At 40.4% G+C, this 16,618-nt stretch overlaps 1 protein-coding gene across 2 annotated transcripts in view; it reads left to right on the top strand.

Annotated features, from left to right (window-relative positions):
• STK38 (serine/threonine kinase 38) overlaps positions 1–15,977 on the top strand; it is a 41,407-nt gene extending 25,430 nt beyond the window's left edge. For both annotated transcript variants that reach the window (XM_082639879.1, XM_082639878.1), the window contains exons 7-14: positions 827–981; positions 5,133–5,235; positions 6,099–6,160; positions 12,351–12,468; positions 13,498–13,621; positions 13,791–13,886; positions 14,859–14,953; positions 15,451–15,977. In XM_082639879.1, the coding sequence (XP_082496005.1) occupies positions 827–981; positions 5,133–5,235; positions 6,099–6,160; positions 12,351–12,468; positions 13,498–13,621; positions 13,791–13,886; positions 14,859–14,953; positions 15,451–15,581 (884 nt within the window). In that variant the 3' untranslated portion in view covers positions 15,582–15,977. The remainder of the gene's footprint in view (positions 1–826; positions 982–5,132; positions 5,236–6,098; positions 6,161–12,350; positions 12,469–13,497; positions 13,622–13,790; positions 13,887–14,858; positions 14,954–15,450) is intronic.
• Positions 15,978–16,618: the final 641 nt, after the last annotated feature.

Raw genomic sequence — 16,618 nt, 5'->3', positions numbered from 1 at the left:
CAGAAATAATTAAATTTTGACTTTGCAGAAAACTAAGGTTACCTTTTAACTGCTAAAATACTGATGTGTTGTAAAAGTTGCATAAAGCATTTTGGTGTATATTTAAGTACCTATAATAAAACACTGGAGAAAAAACCCAACTGATCTAGGGAGGTGTTCACCGTGTACTTTTGGGAGGCAGCTATTACACATCCTAGTCTGTAGCATCATTTTCAGTTCATATTTAGCTTTTGTTGAGTAACACTTTGCTACCTAAATCCCACCTTTTTATTTATGTTGTAGTGTTTTGTGAATAAACATTGGAGAGCTTGTTCTCAGCCTCCCAGAATTTTTACGTTTTTGTTGTTTGGCATTTCAGCCTCTCTGATAATGGCAGTACAGCATATGTGGAAATGCCATTTGGTTCTAGGTAGAAGTTTGCAGATATTTGTGCAAAGTGAAAAGTAAAGTAGCTTTTCCCCTAGTCCAAAAAATTATCTTAAGCAAATTTATTTGTCTACTTATTTATTTATTTTAGTGTGAGAGAAATTTCCTTTCTCTCTCCAAAGTAAAAGGGAAATCACAGCTCAGGGGTCAGCATCAGTTAGCTTAGGTGAAAGGGTTGTGCAATCCCTGGCTGTGAATTTTACCTTTTAAGTGTTAGAAACTGCTTACCATTTCTGCTCATATTGGGCATTTCCGCCTGTAGTGGGTAATCTCTGGGACAGAGCAGAGGCCTGTTTAGCACCACCTTACGTTGGCAGATAGGGAAGGCATATTGAAAACTGGCATTTATTCGTGTGTTGTTTTGTGTGTGTGTGTGTTCTTTCTATCTTCTTGTTTCCAGGGGACATGATGACCCTGCTGATGAAGAAAGACACACTGACAGAAGAGGAGACTCAGTTTTATGCAGCAGAGACAGTATTAGCCATAGACTCCATCCACCAACTCGGATTCATCCACAGAGACATCAAACCAGACAACCTTCTCCTGGACAGCAAGGTACTGTGGGGAGTAGCAGCCTGACCAGCGTGTCTTTACCTGTCTGAGCAGCCTCTGCTTTAACACCTGCGTGGCTTGCGGTAATCACAGTAGGGGAGCTGTGAGCTACCCGGTACATTTTTTTCTTTTTCTTACAGGTAAGTTTGCTGTTACTTACTTTCTCTGAAAGGCTTATGAATTCCATAATTTGACTGAACGTTCCTCGTAAAGATAAAGAACATTTTGGAAAATGAAGAATAAAATTTAAGTTATTTTGTAATAAAACCAAAGATAGTCATCTTCTCTTAGCATATAATTAACTATACTAATGCATCACCTATCGAGAACCCTTTTGTTGGGCAACCTCATCTGTTGAGGATCCCAGCCAAGAACCAGGAAGTAAGGCAACAGCAACAATAATCTGCCACAAAGTTCAGGTTCCAAATCCTGCTCCCCCTGCTTAAGGCAGAGTCCTGCTCAGTCTCCGTGATGGCCTTTTTGTAGTCATCTTTAGACGTGCAGATGAGGTTAGTTGCCTGATTCTTAAACTCACAACAAGTCAGAAGAGAATCCGTGTGCTGCTAAATTGTTGGATGCTCCTTGGCAAGTTCCTCCACTGTCTGGACCTCACTTATCTATAAAGTGAATATATTGATCCAGAGAAGCTCCAAAGTCTCTTCCAGCTCTAAGATTCTAGGTTGTTGTGTTCTGGTACATAGAATTGTTGTCTAGACTGAAATTTTCTTTTAAGTAGGAAAGTAAATTTAATTCCTAGGGTATTTTTCTTTTTTTGTGGTACGCAGGCCTCTCACTGTTGTGGCCTCTCCCGTTGCGGAGCACAGGCTCCGGACGCGCAGGCTTAGCAGCCACGGCTCACGGGCCCAGCCACTCCGCGGCATGTGGGATCTTTCCGGACCGGGGCACAAACCCATGTCCCCTGCATCGGCAGGTGGACTCTCAACCACTGTGCCACCAGGGAAGCTGTCTCTTACTGTCTTTTGATAACAGTCTTTGAAAAATCTGAAGTTTTGGTCTACTTTCTTTGAAAACCTTAATCTTTCTGTTTAAAGAGGGTAGGAGGTTTGTCAGATAGTTTCTTCTAGTTAATAGTTTTTTTCTTTATTTTAAGAATAATGTATATACGTAGTGGAAAATTTGAACAATACAGAGAGCTATAAAGAAGAAAAATACTTATAATGTTATCGTTCAAAGATCACCACTATTTTAGTAAAATGGCTTCAGTACCTTTTCTGTTTGTGTCAGTTTATGTACAGTTAGCATCGTAAAAGTAAATAGCTTGGTATTCTGCTTTTAAAATGTTAATGTATATGAAATTATTTTTCTGTCCTTAAGTTCATATATATATATATATATATATATTTAAAACTGTGCCTGATAGAAGGGTTTTCTTTTTTTTTAAATTAATTAATTTATTTTTGTCTCCCTTGGGTCTTCATTGCTGCACACGAGCTTTCTCTAGTTGCAGTGAGTGGGGGCTACTCTTCGTTGTGGTACGTGGGCTTCTCATTGCGGTGGCTTCTCTTGTTGTGGAGCACGGGCTCTAGGCGCGCGGGCTTCAGTAGTTGCAGCGTGTGGGCTCAGTAGTTGTGGCTCTCGGGCTTAGTTGCTCCACCGCATGTGGGATCTTCCCGGACCGAACGGATCAAACCCGTTTCCCCTGCATTGGCGGGCGGATTCTTAACCACTGCGCCATCAGGGAAGTCCCAGATACATTTTTAATAAAGCAGTAGCCCTACTTTGTGTGGTCTTGGGTTCAGATGCCTTGGTCCTGTACCCCAGGTGCCTTAGTTCTCGCTTAGTTGTAGGCCGTAGTCTGTGTTCAAGGTCAGCAAACATACTGAAGGCCAAGAGCTTGGGGACCCAGTCTAGCTGAGGTGGATTTGGGAACCCTCTTTGGTGCAGACATGCTCTCTACAATATGCTAGCCCAGACTTGTAGAGGAGAGCTCATATATGTGTTTAGCCATATAGATTATAGAAGTAAAAATGCAGACATTTTGAGTTCCTGCTGTATACTCAGAAGAGCTACAGAGTTCCCTGAAAATTTAGGTTTGAATAACATTTGCTCCAGGCACTGCTTTTTTTTTTTTTTTTTTAATAAATGTATTTATTTATTTTTGACTGCGTTGGGTCTTCGTTGCTGTGTGCAGGCTTTCTCTAGTTGTGGTGAGCGGGGGCTACTCTTTGTTGCGGTGCATGGGCTTCTCATTGTGGTGGCTTCTCTTATTGTGGAGCATGGGCTCTAGGGCATATGGGCTTCAGTAGATGTGGTGCATGGGCTCAGTAGTTGTGGCTCACAGGCTCTAGAGCTCAGGCTCAGTAGCTGTGGCGCACGGGCTTAGTTGCCCCGCAGCATGTGGGATCTTCCCGGACCAGTGCTCGAACCCATGTCCCTGGCATTGGCAGGCGGATTCTTAACCCCTGTGCCACCAGGGAAGCCCCGGCACTGCTTTTTAAGACACTTTTTCTTGGAGGTGTCCAGGTAAATCAAGTAATTATGAGAACTATAAAACACTTCCTTGGCTTGCAGAACAGGTTATTTGCAAGTCTTAAAGGAAGATACTAGGTTAGCAGGCCCAAAGCTGTCTTTTGTCTTTGGTAGTTTACCAAAGACAGACAGACAGATAGACACACACACATACACACACACACAGCCAAACCTAATGGGATAAAAAAACCTCCAAAAACCTGACCCTAAGCAAAGCTTCTGTAGCCTTGTACGCTGGGAAGTTTGTATGTTACGGACTGAAGGAAGGTGGTATCATGGAAAGACCACAGATGAGTCATTGGAGCTCAGACCTTGGCCACATCACTTTTAATTGTGTGACCTTGAGCAGTATAGATCCCTGAGCATCAGGAGTCCCTCCCCTGTTTTTGGTTTTACCTCCTTATCTACTTAAAATTTTGGTTAGTGGAGATTTGGTCCTGTCTAAAATGTTCATAAGACGTTTGGTCCATGCAAAAAATTCCTTGCAGTTTGGTCCAGTCCAAAGTATCCATGCCAAATGGTTTTGGACAGAGCCAAGTATCAAGGATATTTTGGCGTGGACCAAATGTCCTGCAAGGAAAATCTCACCACCCCAAGAACACCTTCCTCTTCCTTAGGGCTAGTCATGAGCCAGATACCAGGTTAGGAGCCTTACATGCATTAATTCTCATCATTCTTTCCAGGAAGATATCATTATTCCCATTTTCCAGATGAGATCAGGGGGTTGGAGAGGTTAAGTAATCCTGGTCTGGAGAGAGAGAGCATTGATTTCTGGCTTTGGTTCTGCCCTTTCACCCCAGAGTCATTTAATGACTCTTGAGTCTGTGAAGTGTGGCTTAAGAATGAGACAGCACACGTAAAGGCATGGTGCCTGGCTCACAGGAGGTGTGAGTTTCCTTTGAAGAGAAGGATAAAGTCAGAGACTTACGATTGGAATACAGTGTGGCAATATTTGTCAATAACTGTGCAATAAAGTTTATTCCCTTTGTCTTTGGAATAGTTTACTCCTTGGCATTTATTCTGATGAAATAATTCAAGTGGAGAAAAAGCTATATGAACAAAGATTTGTTTATTTACTCATCATTTAACAGCCATTTATTAAGACCATCTTCTGTACCATGCGTGATTAGGGTTGGGAACACAGGCCCTCTCTGGCACAGGGGTGCTTTGAGAGTGGATTAAGCATCCAGTATAGGGGGATAGGTAGACAGCAGTGTACTAAGTCATTTGAATATTATGTAGACATTAAAAATGATTTTGAAGAAACACAGAAGAATATTTGATTGAGTTAGTTTAAGAAGTAAAATTAGATGCTGTGGATACACCTGAAACTAATATAATATTGTATGCCAACTATATTTCAATATTTTAAAAAATGAAAAAAAAGTTAGATGCCACGGAGGGTTCAACTAGTTTTAAAGTTTATATTTGGACAAAAACAAAGGTAATGTGCAAAAATGAAAATACTTTTATTTGTATAATAGGATTTGGGGTGATCTTTAAAGAATTTGTTTGCTATTATATATTTCTCCCTGTAGTAAAAGAAAAAGCAGCATCCTTTGGCTGTGGAGCTGCAATGGATACTGCACTGAGCTGGAGAAGATAATGTTCTGTTCCACATCCATGAATGTTCATCCATTCATTACCTTGTTTCCTCCCCATAGGGCCACGTGAAACTTTCTGACTTTGGCCTTTGCACAGGACTGAAAAAAGCACATAGGACAGAATTTTATAGGAATCTGAACCACAGCCTCCCCAGTGATTTCAGTAAGTGTTAACAGTGATGTTAGCCTTTTTATCCCTTAACTGGGCCTGGAAGAGCTGTTCCCCTGGTAACCAAAATATGTGGGATGGATTAGGAGATTCTCACAGTTTGAGTCTTTAGAGAGTAAAAATACCTTCCCAGGTTTGCCTGTGATTTGTACTATCTGGTGAGGCAAGATGAAGGCTACCAAATGTGTTAAAGGCAGATGTCCAAAAGAGCATTCTTTGGAGCTCTACTGAGAAGGTTACAAGGGATGAATAAGGAGCAGGCAAGCAAAAGTAATAGAGGAAAGAGTCCTGGGAACAACTCCAGATTAGATTTATCCTTGGTGCTTCTTTCTGTCATGGCAGAAAGAAGTTTATGAGTTACTTTCACTCTATCAAACCATTGAAACTCTGTAGTAAAATTACAGTTCATCCTTGAGAAGCTTATGTCCATAGTGTATTACATATTCAGAAGTCTCTGATTATGTAACAGTTACTACTGTTGGAAATTTGATAGTAATTTTGAGAAGTTGTGAATGTTTTAGGTCCACTTTGGGACCTTTGCTTCTGATGAGACTGAATTCCCTGTGATTCTGATTAAATTCCCTGTAATTTTGTTTAAGGCCTGTCTGTGTCCTCTCTGGCCACCTGATCCACATAGAAGTGTGGCTTACAACTCTTAACTGTGTGATTGTTTGAGTTAATGCTTTAGAGCCTCTGATTTGGGCTTATGAATTTGCTGGGAAATGTGTCATCCAGAGTTATTGATGTATGGGCAGAAAAGCAAGACTTGAGGGTCTCATGTGGCTTGAACAAGAACCTAAAAAAGTAGTAAACTTTATTCCTGAACTTTGATTAGAACTTGTTTTCTCTGCTTTTAGCTTTTCAGAACATGAATTCCAAAAGGAAAGCAGAAACCTGGAAAAGAAACAGACGCCAGCTAGTAAGTAATACTTGTGGCTTCTTAAATGCTGCAAACCAAGTATGAATCAGTTTATAAGTATGCACATAAATTTGCATTTGATAAATGTTTGCAGCTTACCTATTCCTTGTTTTAAATTACCTTAATAGAGCACTGTCATTATGTTGGTAGCGCCAAAAGTAATCTTTTAAAGGAGGGCAGATAATATGAGGTTGTTTTGGTTGTGACATTTTCAGTGGATGACCTCATTCTGACCTTCTACATTGGTGACAACCCCTTTCCTTCCTGTTTTACCTTTTCCCTATGTTTATGGTGGTAAAGGGGTTATATTTAAGATGGAGTTCTCGCAAAATGAAACTAAGTACAAATACCTACCCAGAGCTTTAAGGCTGTGGTTCTCAAACTTAAAAAAGTTTGATTCACCGAGTCAAATCAGTTCACCTGCCCCACCCTTTCCTACTTTATGGTGGAAAAAGGAACTTGGTGATAAAAACTGGAGAGAAATTTAAGGGAAATGCTTTTACTTTACTAGTATTTGAGTATATACACATAAAATTACGCCCTACAAGCTTAAAAATAAGTAACATTATTGCATTTACCTTGATATCAATAGCATGTTGGAATTTATTTAAATAGTACAAATTCACCAGTGAAATATTGCTGTCTAGGCAAACTTTTATTCTGACTCATTGGTTCATAAAATGCAATGCACATATCCCAGTGTCTAGTTATTGGAGAATTATTGACCAGATATAATAGAAATGTGTATCACTACATACTTAGGCTTTTCTAGAAACCCAATAGCAAATTGAAAATAGTAAAGCTAAACTATAGCAGTTGGTCATTAGAAAGCAAGAATAGCAGGGATGGAAAACTATGACTAACTTGGAATGATGATCATGCATGTGTATTAGCTAGAAATAGTGGCACTTCTGCTTGTGGGTGTATACAGTTGTAACTTGGCAGGTTTGCCAAATACAGTGTTTTGGCCAGACTTCTTAGTAAAATAGTGAATTAGAGTTCTCTATAGTATCTTTAATAACTCATTTAGTAGGTTGCTACGAAGTACCTGTTAGTCATATGTGAAAGTGGAAGTCTTAGGATTAAGAAAGAATCAAAAGAAAAGCTTGCATTTTTTGGATTCATTTAAGGCCCATCAGTGGGTCTCAAGAGCATGCTTTGAATATTATGATTTTTATGTTAAACCTGGGCTTTTGGAAATGTAGAAAATGAAATTAATCTGTGATATCTTTTCTAACATTAACTTGGGGATACTTAAGTTTGGTATAGCTAGTAACATCATAGCCTTCTTTTCATAGCTTGTTAAGGATTAGGGGATGTCAGGAGCAGATTTGGTCAGGCGCTTCTATTATGTCTCTCATAGAGCAGTAGATCTTAGCCTTGGCTGCATACCAGAATCACCTAGGGAACTTCAGAACTTACTGATGCTGGGTCCCACCCCAAGAGATTCTGATGCAGTTGGTTTGGGGTATATAGTCTCGGTATCTGATTTTTAAAAGGGCTCTGGGTGATTCTACTGTGCAGTGAAAGTTGAGACCCTCTATCTAAGAGACTATTTCTTAAACAGTAGCTCCTGCATTATGGGGAGACTGATAATTATCTATGTTTTGGAGGATAACAAAAGGTAAGGAATCTTCTGTGATTAAAAAAAAATTTTTTTAAAGCAAACTAAGATTTAACCTTTGGCCACTTTAATTTTGGGGGTAATTAAGCTTAAATACCTTAAATTATTCTTGTACTCTGAGGAGCTTTATGCCCTTTGACATATACCAAAGGGTCATGTCAGACTTACTAGGAACCCCTTATAGGTCTATAAGGAAGGAAGTGTCCCAAGTTCCATATTTGGAGTTAAGTGTTCTTTAATAGTTAATGTTTTTTAATCTGAATAAACTTAGGTTCTCATGCTGTGGTTAAGGTTCTTGCCTTTTTATTCTATCTATAGTAGAAGTGGTCATCCTCATATGACCTCCTCTGATAACCTGAAGAAAATAAAGCTAACTTTCAGTCTTCAAAAGGTTAGTTAGCCCTGTGCTTTTGACCTGTTGTAAGTGATCCCATTCAGCTAGTACCAAATGGAAGGTTAATATTAGTTAATGCTTAATATAAATTTATTGCTCTAGGTTAAGCCTAACATATATAATTGTTCACCCTGCCTGCTACTTTTCAGTCCATTGAGAATCACTGAAAAAAAGCAGAGGCTTTAGCTTCATCTTTGGCTGATTAATTCCTATTCTAATATTTGTAGTACCAGCATGGTCCTGGGTAACTCTTAGGCCCTAGTAACTGATTAAGGCAATAGGTATGAGTTAACTTTAAGGTATTAAACCACAGAGGTAATAAAAGATGAGGTACATCCAGGCATCCAATCTTTGTCAATTCATTTTTTTGAGTGTAGAATTTTCAGAAGTCATTAAGTAGGAAATTAAATTGCTTTATAGCCCCTAAAATCTTAAATGAAATCGTAAGTTGGAACATATCATATGTTTGAAGTGAGTATTAACAATGAACAAAACTCTTTTAGAGCACAGCTCTAGCTGACACTGTGAACACCCAGACAACAAAAGGAAAAAGAAGGGTGTAGATTTGAGGTATTAAGAGCTTCAAGTTGGAGGACACCCCAGTATGGAAAATAGACAAAGGTTTGGGAAGGGGGCAGTACCTGGATCATTTATACTTACCATGTGCTAAAGTGAGAATGGGCTCCCAAGGTGGGACTCTAGCTTCCAGGTGAGAACATTACCTTATATCACAGTTTTGAACCTGCTGTTGCCTACATTCTATAACTCCAAGATTTTTTTTTTTTTTAACACCTTAGTATCTTGAAGAAATTCTTTTTTTGTGGCAGTAGGTCTCTGGTTTTATAGTAGAAATCTTTGGACAAATAAGATTTACTTAACATTCAGCTTTGCTGGAATATATTTAGTCTAAATTGAAGGGTTTCTGTAGTTTCTCAACTTTTATAATGAGAATTAAAATATTTCTGCTTCTTGGGGAAGGCCCAATCCATGTTTCAGACTCCAAAGCTTTAAAGAAAAACACAGTTGGCATTTATGTTATTTAATGTGTTTTTAAAAGAAAACAGTGTACAATTTTCCATATGGAAAAAATGAGTTCCTGCCTTATTGTGTACACAAAAATAAATTGTAGATGGAAAATAAAACTTTAAAAATTTTAGAAAAAAATACTGGGCAATATATTTATGACCTCAGAGAAAGGAAGGGCTTCTTAAATAACGTACAAGAAGTACAAATTGTAAAGGAATACTTGGTGTATTTTACTACTTTAAAGGAAAAAAACCTTCAATATATTGAAAGATAATAAGCAAATGAAAAGACAAGCCACATGGTCCAACTACTTTGGAATTATCTTATAGTTCATGTGCATACCCTACAACCCAGCAGTTCTATCCCTAGTCAGATGCCATGGAGAAACTCTTGTACCTCTGAACCAGGAAGCATGTATAAGAATGTTTATTGTATTTTCATAATAGCAAAAAACTGGAAATAACCCAGTGTCTATGGACAGGAAAATGGTTACATTCTGGAATAGAATATTGTTTAGCAGTGAAAATAATTGAACTACAGCTACATGTGACATCATGGATCAATTTTAGAAACAAAATACTGAGAGGAAAAATCAGGTAGCAGAAGACTGCATGTATAATATTTTTACAAGGCTCAAAAACAAAACTAAGATCTCAGTTTTGAGAGACACATGTGGCAGAATTACTTTTTTTTTTTTTTTTTTTTTTTTTGCGGTACGCGGGCCTCTCACTGTTGTGGCCTCTCCCGTTGCGGAGCACAGGCTCCGGACGCGCAGGCCCAGCGGCCATGGCTCACGGGCCCAGCCGCTCCGCGGCATGTGGGATCCTCCCAGACCGGGGCACGAACCCGCTTCCCCTGCATCGGCAGGCGGACTCGCAACCACTGCGCCACCAGGGAAGCCCCAGAATTACTTTTTAAAAGCAGAGGAATGGAATTCCCTGTTGTTCCAGTGGTTAGGATTCCACACTTCCACTGTAGGGGGCATGGGTTCAGTTCCCTGGTTGGGGAACTAAGATCCTGCATGCCACGTGGTGTGGCCAAAAAATAAAAAAAAGAAAAGAAAAGCAGAGGAATGATAAACATAAAATTGAGCATGGGGGTTAGGAGGAGAGGCAGGATGGGCTGGTGGGTACACTGTTAGCTTGAATAATATCAGTGATACATATTTTGGTTCTTCATTTGGACTCATGGGTATTCATTTTATTATGTTTCATAATTTGGTAATTTTACATTTTTTGGTATGTAACAAATAAAAAAAATCATAATAAAAATGATAAGCCTCAGTCTGGGAGAAGATATTTGCAATATATAAAACTATAAAGGATTAATGTTCTGAATCAGGATTAATGCCTTGGATTAATAAAGAATTACTACGAGGGAATTCCCTGGTGGTCCAGTGGTTAGGACTCCACGTTTTCACTGCCAGGGCCAGGGTTCAATCCCTGGTCGGGGAACTAAGATCCCACAAGCTGTGAGGCCAAAAAGAAAAGCTAAAAAAGAAAGAATTCCAAGGAATCAATAAGAAAAAAGATGATTCAACTGAAAAAAAACCTAATGGTCAAAGGATCTGAACAGTAGTAATTCACAGAAAAAAGAACTGAATGGCTAATTAACATATGAATATGCACTCAACCTTACTAGAAATAAGGGAAATGCAAATTAAAACAGCAAGATCCTATTTCATGTTCATCAGATTGGTAAAAATTTAAGAGTCTGACAAAGACAAGTGTTGATGAAAGTGGAGCACTAGGAGCTCATCCCACTGGGCATGTTTAAATAGATGTAACCACCTTGGAGGACAACTGGATGATGTCTGATTAAGTTGAAGATGCTCACGATGCAAGACCCAGCAATACTACCCAGTGCCCAGGACGTGTTACAAGAATGTTTATTCAGGTGTTACTTGTTATAGTGAAACATTGGAAGCAATGTAAGTGTTTATTTAGAGAAGAATATATAAAAAACACTGTGACATTTGTATAATGGAATAGTGTACAGCAGTGAAATTGGTGAACTAGAGCTACATGAATAAATCTCAAAATCATAATATGGAGTAACAACAAGTTTTAGCACTGTAAAATAATGGAGTACAGTATGAAACCCTTTATTAAAAGTTGAAATATACAAGAAGTTATATGTCATTTATACAAATATCCATACAAGCATAGCACAGGGGTAGTTACGATTTCAGGGTCGTTATGACTTCAGTGGGGAGAGAAGGATTCTGGCTTTAATCATTTCTGTAGTTTTGTTTCTTTTAAAAAGGAATGATCTGAGACAAATATCACAGATTATTAACCTCTCTTTAATATGGGTTATGTATACATGGATGTTGTATTGTCTGTGCTTTTTTTCTGTATGTTTGCAGTATTTCATACTAAGTGTTTTTAAAAGTCCACACAGCTGTAGCTTTTAACTTTAGAAGTTATATAATATGGAAAGCACTTAGATTGGAGCCTTCCATGTGGTAAGCCCTCAAATGCTGAGCACAGGAAGGCTTTTTGACTGTACTTCCCCTAGTATTGCAGTCCTGGTATATGAGAGTAGATTACTTGAATTTAGAAAATACTCTTCTAAGAACTAGTTATGTAAATGTTTCAGTTTGATAAGCAGACATTTATAAACCTTTGACCAATAGGTTATAACTTTAGCTTTTGATAATAAAGTTTCCCTTTATGATTTTCCAAGTTAAAGAGGTAGAAAGAGGGATGGTTTTGAGCAAGATATTTAATTTCCAAACCGGGCTCTGCCAGTTAACTAGTTCTGAGGCCTTGGGCAAAGCCATTTTGGGTGTCAGAGTTTTATCTGCAAAGTTGGGCGAATAAGGTCCTCTTTGCTGAGTTTTGTCATAGGCTCATAAGCATAAAAGGAGTACAGGGCCTGGCACTCACTGGGTGCTCAGTTATGGTACTAGTTGCTACGACAGATACCTTTGACCTAGTGAGTGGTCTCTCACCTCACTGACAAAGCTTTATTTTCATTTTGGAAGTTCTCTGGCAAGCCAGGCTTGCCATTAAGCTGCTCAGCCATCCTGCTTATTTAGTTTGTGGGTAGCTCTAGGTGATACTTGTAGCCTTTGGTCTCTAGAACAGAACTCTGGGCACCCACCTTCCTGCTGGGCTTCCTGATGTGTGTACGTGTTTCAGGCCTTCTCCACAGTAGGCACTCCTGACTACATTGCTCCTGAGGTGTTCATGCAGACCGGGTACAACAAGCTCTGTGATTGGTGGTCGCTGGGGGTGATCATGTATGAAATGCTCATCGGTAAGTTGCATGCTTTCAGAGGACTTTTTCTGTGCAGTCAGGAAAGAGTCCTATGTTGATAATAGACTTTCAGGCGGGGGTCATCTAAGTGAGCACTTTTCCCCCCTCGTCTTTCTAAGTGAAGTTTCCTAGGTAGAAAACGCTGGGCCATCAAATGTATCCCACTATATTCTGGCTCCCTGGCACCCTCTGGTGGCTTTGTTGATCATTTATCATGGTTTTCTTCGACTTTGCCATCCTCTCCATCTAGCAACTCTTTCATTCACTGGCATTTATTAAACACCCACTGTATACAGAGAGCCTTCACTGGGCCGTGTCTCGAGCACTCTTTACTTCTTAGTTGCTGTCCCCCCTTCTCTCTCAAAGCCTTCAGAGCATGGACCCCTCGGACCTCTCTCCCTGTTGCTTGGTAATATCTGTGTATTTAGGGGACATCTGTGGGGCTGGCCACATGCCTGAGCACTAGGAGAGCCCATCTGTCCGTGGTGGCCCTGAGTGAGTCTGTGTGGATGACTGGTGTGGCATTGTCTGGCTGTGTTGTCTTTGGGAACACTGGACGCATGCCTGTGGAGGCAGATATGGTCTGTGTAGAGGGCAGGTGGAGTATTACGGTGACTATCCTTCTCACCTGTAGTTCTCAAAGAGAGGCATGGTGGTCACTTCTCCCAAATAAGGATATTCCTAGAATGGAGTCGTTTCTTAATGATGTTTCATCCTTTCGTTTTCCTCTTTGGGCACAGTGAGCCCCGCCTCTGCAACTCTGCTTCTGTCCTCCTTCCTTTTTCCAGCTCCAGCTAGTAGCTGGCTCCCTAGTGGTACCAGAAGCACAACTCCACTTTGGGTTTAGGAGTTTGGGGGAAAATGAACAATTGGTTTAGATATTTTCTGGGGTGAGTGGAAATCCTGTCCATGTCATGTAGGGAAGGACATACAGGATCATTAAAGATATATTAGAATCAGATGAAGGGGAATAATCTCAGATTCAAAATTCTGGGATGTAAAAGCTCCGAAGTTCCCTTTTTATTACAGGCTACCCACCTTTCTGTTCTGAGACCCCTCAAGAGACATATAAGAAGGTGATGAACTGGAAAGAAACTTTGACTTTTCCTCCAGAAGTTCCTATTTCTGAGAAAGCCAAGGATCTAATTCTGAGGTATCAGAGAACATTTCCCCTGTCCCCCAGCCAGGCTTTTTGACATGAGTGAATCTGTTTTTAAAAATTTTCATCATTTCCTGGGTCGGTTCCCCCTTCCTCCCATTTCTCCTTTTCTTTTTCTGAAGAGACTACTTGAGGTATGCTGAAAGGCCTCTGTCTTTTCCAGATTCTGCTGTGAATGGGAACATAGAATTGGAGCCCCTGGAGTTGAGGAAATCAAAAGTAATTCTTTTTTTGAAGGTGTTGACTGGGAACATATCAGGTATATCCGTATACAAAGTTTCAGGATAATTTCAGAAAGTCTGTAGTTTGCTTAATACTAATTTAGAAGCACCACTACTGGCAAGCTGAGTATGGGGAGAGAGCTTCTTAGAAATTCAGGGTCTTTTCCTGATTTTCATTCATGGCGAGGATTGGGAGTTGGGGCTTCCTGTCACCCGTGTGCCACGGGACACGTTGAAGCCAGCAGTCGTTTCCAAAGTGAAGTGAACTTTGGATTCCACGGTGAAAGTACCACCTAAGCATTGTGTTGCACTTGCTTTTACCAAGAACACACCAACTTCTCTAGTGTTAGGAGCCACCAGCAGGACTGTCCCTGCCCCTAGGGTGGAGGCTATCACTGGGAGACAGAGAAGGAAGAGAGGAGTGGAAGGAGGGAGTGGGGAAGGGCGCAGAGGGGGAGTGGAGGGGAAGCGTGAAACTGTTGCGGACAGGGCTCGCAGAGAGCTGCCCGTGCTGCACAGACCTCCATCCTCAGCGTTCATTGGTTGAGCAGAAGATGAAGTTGTCATCCATTTCATAATAGTGTTCTAATTCGCATGCTTGTGATTTCTACCTTTGCCTTTTAGCCACTCTACTCGTTGGCACTTCTGGTAGAAGAGGGGCAGAGCCCTACACGAGGGGGCATTTAGAGGTTCAGTTTCCCTTTTCAGCACACAGGGCAGGCTGTCAGGGAGAGTTTACTAACTTTGGATTTTAATTTCTCCTTATTTTTCTTGTCTTTCTCCCTAGCTATAAATAATTGTTACATTTTTTTCATCATAGTTTTGTTTGGTTGTAGTCAGCTGGTGTGGTTGGTCAGTGGTCATAAGCTTTTCAAAGGAAATTAATGCTGCCTGCCAGTGGACAGTCTTCCCTTGTCAGACCAGGGGTCTTTTTTGGAGAAAGACTTGATTACTTGTGATCCATATGTTTACTAACCATAGTAATTTTTTGGCATGTCTGTTCTTGGCAGAGAGAGGCCTGCTGCAATATCTATTGAAATCAAAAGCATTGATGATACCTCAAACTTCGATGAGTTTCCAGAATCTGATATTCTTAAGCCAACAGGTAATACTACCACTGCCTCAGGCTGCCTTATAAGTGCATTATTTCCCCCAAATTTGGGGGTGATGTTTACAAATCAGGGTAGAGAACATGGAGAGGAACTTCAGGTCTTCAGGCTCTTTGTAAGTATTTTTCCAGTGTTAATGCAGAGCAGCAGTGAGACCTTGTTGAATGGAAAGTAGTGAATACAAACGCCCATATTTAGCCTGCTCAGCTGGGTGGGTGAACCACAAAGATATATTCTCTTGTTATTTATTAAATTAAAGGTTAGATAATCTGAAATGACAGAAATGAGAAAATAAAACTTTTAAAATATTGTGAAAAACATGAGGTTCAGAGAACATAGGCAGGCAAATGTAGAAAATTCGCAGAGTGAAAAATAACTTTTCCCAGATAGAAGCTGTGGTATGTTCTTCAGAATGTCATGTACTGAGTATCAGTACTGAGTAGTCCATCAGGGTAGGGCAGTGAATCAACTCTCACATCTGTTTCTTTCCCAGTGGCAACGAGTAATCACCCTGACACTGACTACAAGAACAAAGACTGGGTCTTCATCAATTACACATACAAGCGCTTTGAGGGTCTGACTGCGCGGGGGGCAATACCTTCCTACATGAAAGCAGCAAAATAGTTTCCTTAAAATGGGATCCTAAATCGAGCAGTTCTTTGTACAACATCATGGTTTTCTTCTCACATAACTGTTTTGAAAGAGCTTCCAAGAAGTTTATGGAACCTACCAACGTGTCATGGTAAACTCCTGAAATGTGACAGTAAGTGGATTCTCTTCCATAATGCATCTGATGACCTGTAGAACAAAGACAACCATTTCTACTGCATCAGCCAGTAACGGCTATCCTGCTTCTTTAGAAGTATCATGAGCCAATTTGATGTTTAAAAAAAACTTGAGTTTTCCTAAGTTCATCAGAATGAAGGGGGAAAAACAGCCATCATCCAACATGGAGATTGTAACATATACTTACTGAGTATCAGCCAATTCCTGTGATTTTGTGACATGCTTGCTACCAAGCCCACCAAGTATTTTTTTTTCTTTACAGCTAAAAGTTCCATAGTACTAAGGAAATAAAGCAATAAAGAAAGCTTCAGTAGCCAGCATTCTGGCTGAAGGAAATGATCCACCATTCTGAGTGGGTGATGGTGGTAGTTTCTCCCCAAACCTCAGCCTCGGGCAAGTAGCTTTTTATAGCCTCCATTCATGGTGCACTTTATTTATGGTACTAGGATAAAGACCCTCAGTCCATTTTGATTTATCTCCTTCTGCCCATCTGAAATACGCTGCTTTTCTGAGTGTTGATGGGAAGATACCAGCTTGATCCTTTGTTGCTCTTAGAAGGCCCCAAAAGCCACTGGGCATTGCCAAGGAGTCCCGGATCACGTGGAAAATCCTCACTTTCTCTTCACGGCTGTATTAGAAAATCCCTTTGGATGTTGCCGTGGACTAGCAATACCCACAAATGCTGCCAAAAGGACCTCGGTTAATTCCTGGGAACACAGCAAGGAGAGCCCAGGCAGAAGCAGGAGGCCTAGAACCCTCTTGGCTAAGGTGCTGCTTCTGCTCCGTGTCCAGACCTCCCTGCAAGTGGTGAAGGAACAAGCCCAATACAAAGTGCAGAGCCAGCCTGCAAATCTGTGCGAAGTTCACGCCTCAAT

Source organism: Mesoplodon mirus, assembly GCF_964341445.2.
Source record: "Mesoplodon mirus genome assembly, chromosome: 12".
Taxonomy (NCBI): domain Eukaryota; kingdom Metazoa; phylum Chordata; class Mammalia; order Artiodactyla; family Ziphiidae; genus Mesoplodon; species Mesoplodon mirus.
This window is presented reverse-complemented; position numbering and strand designations above follow the sequence as displayed.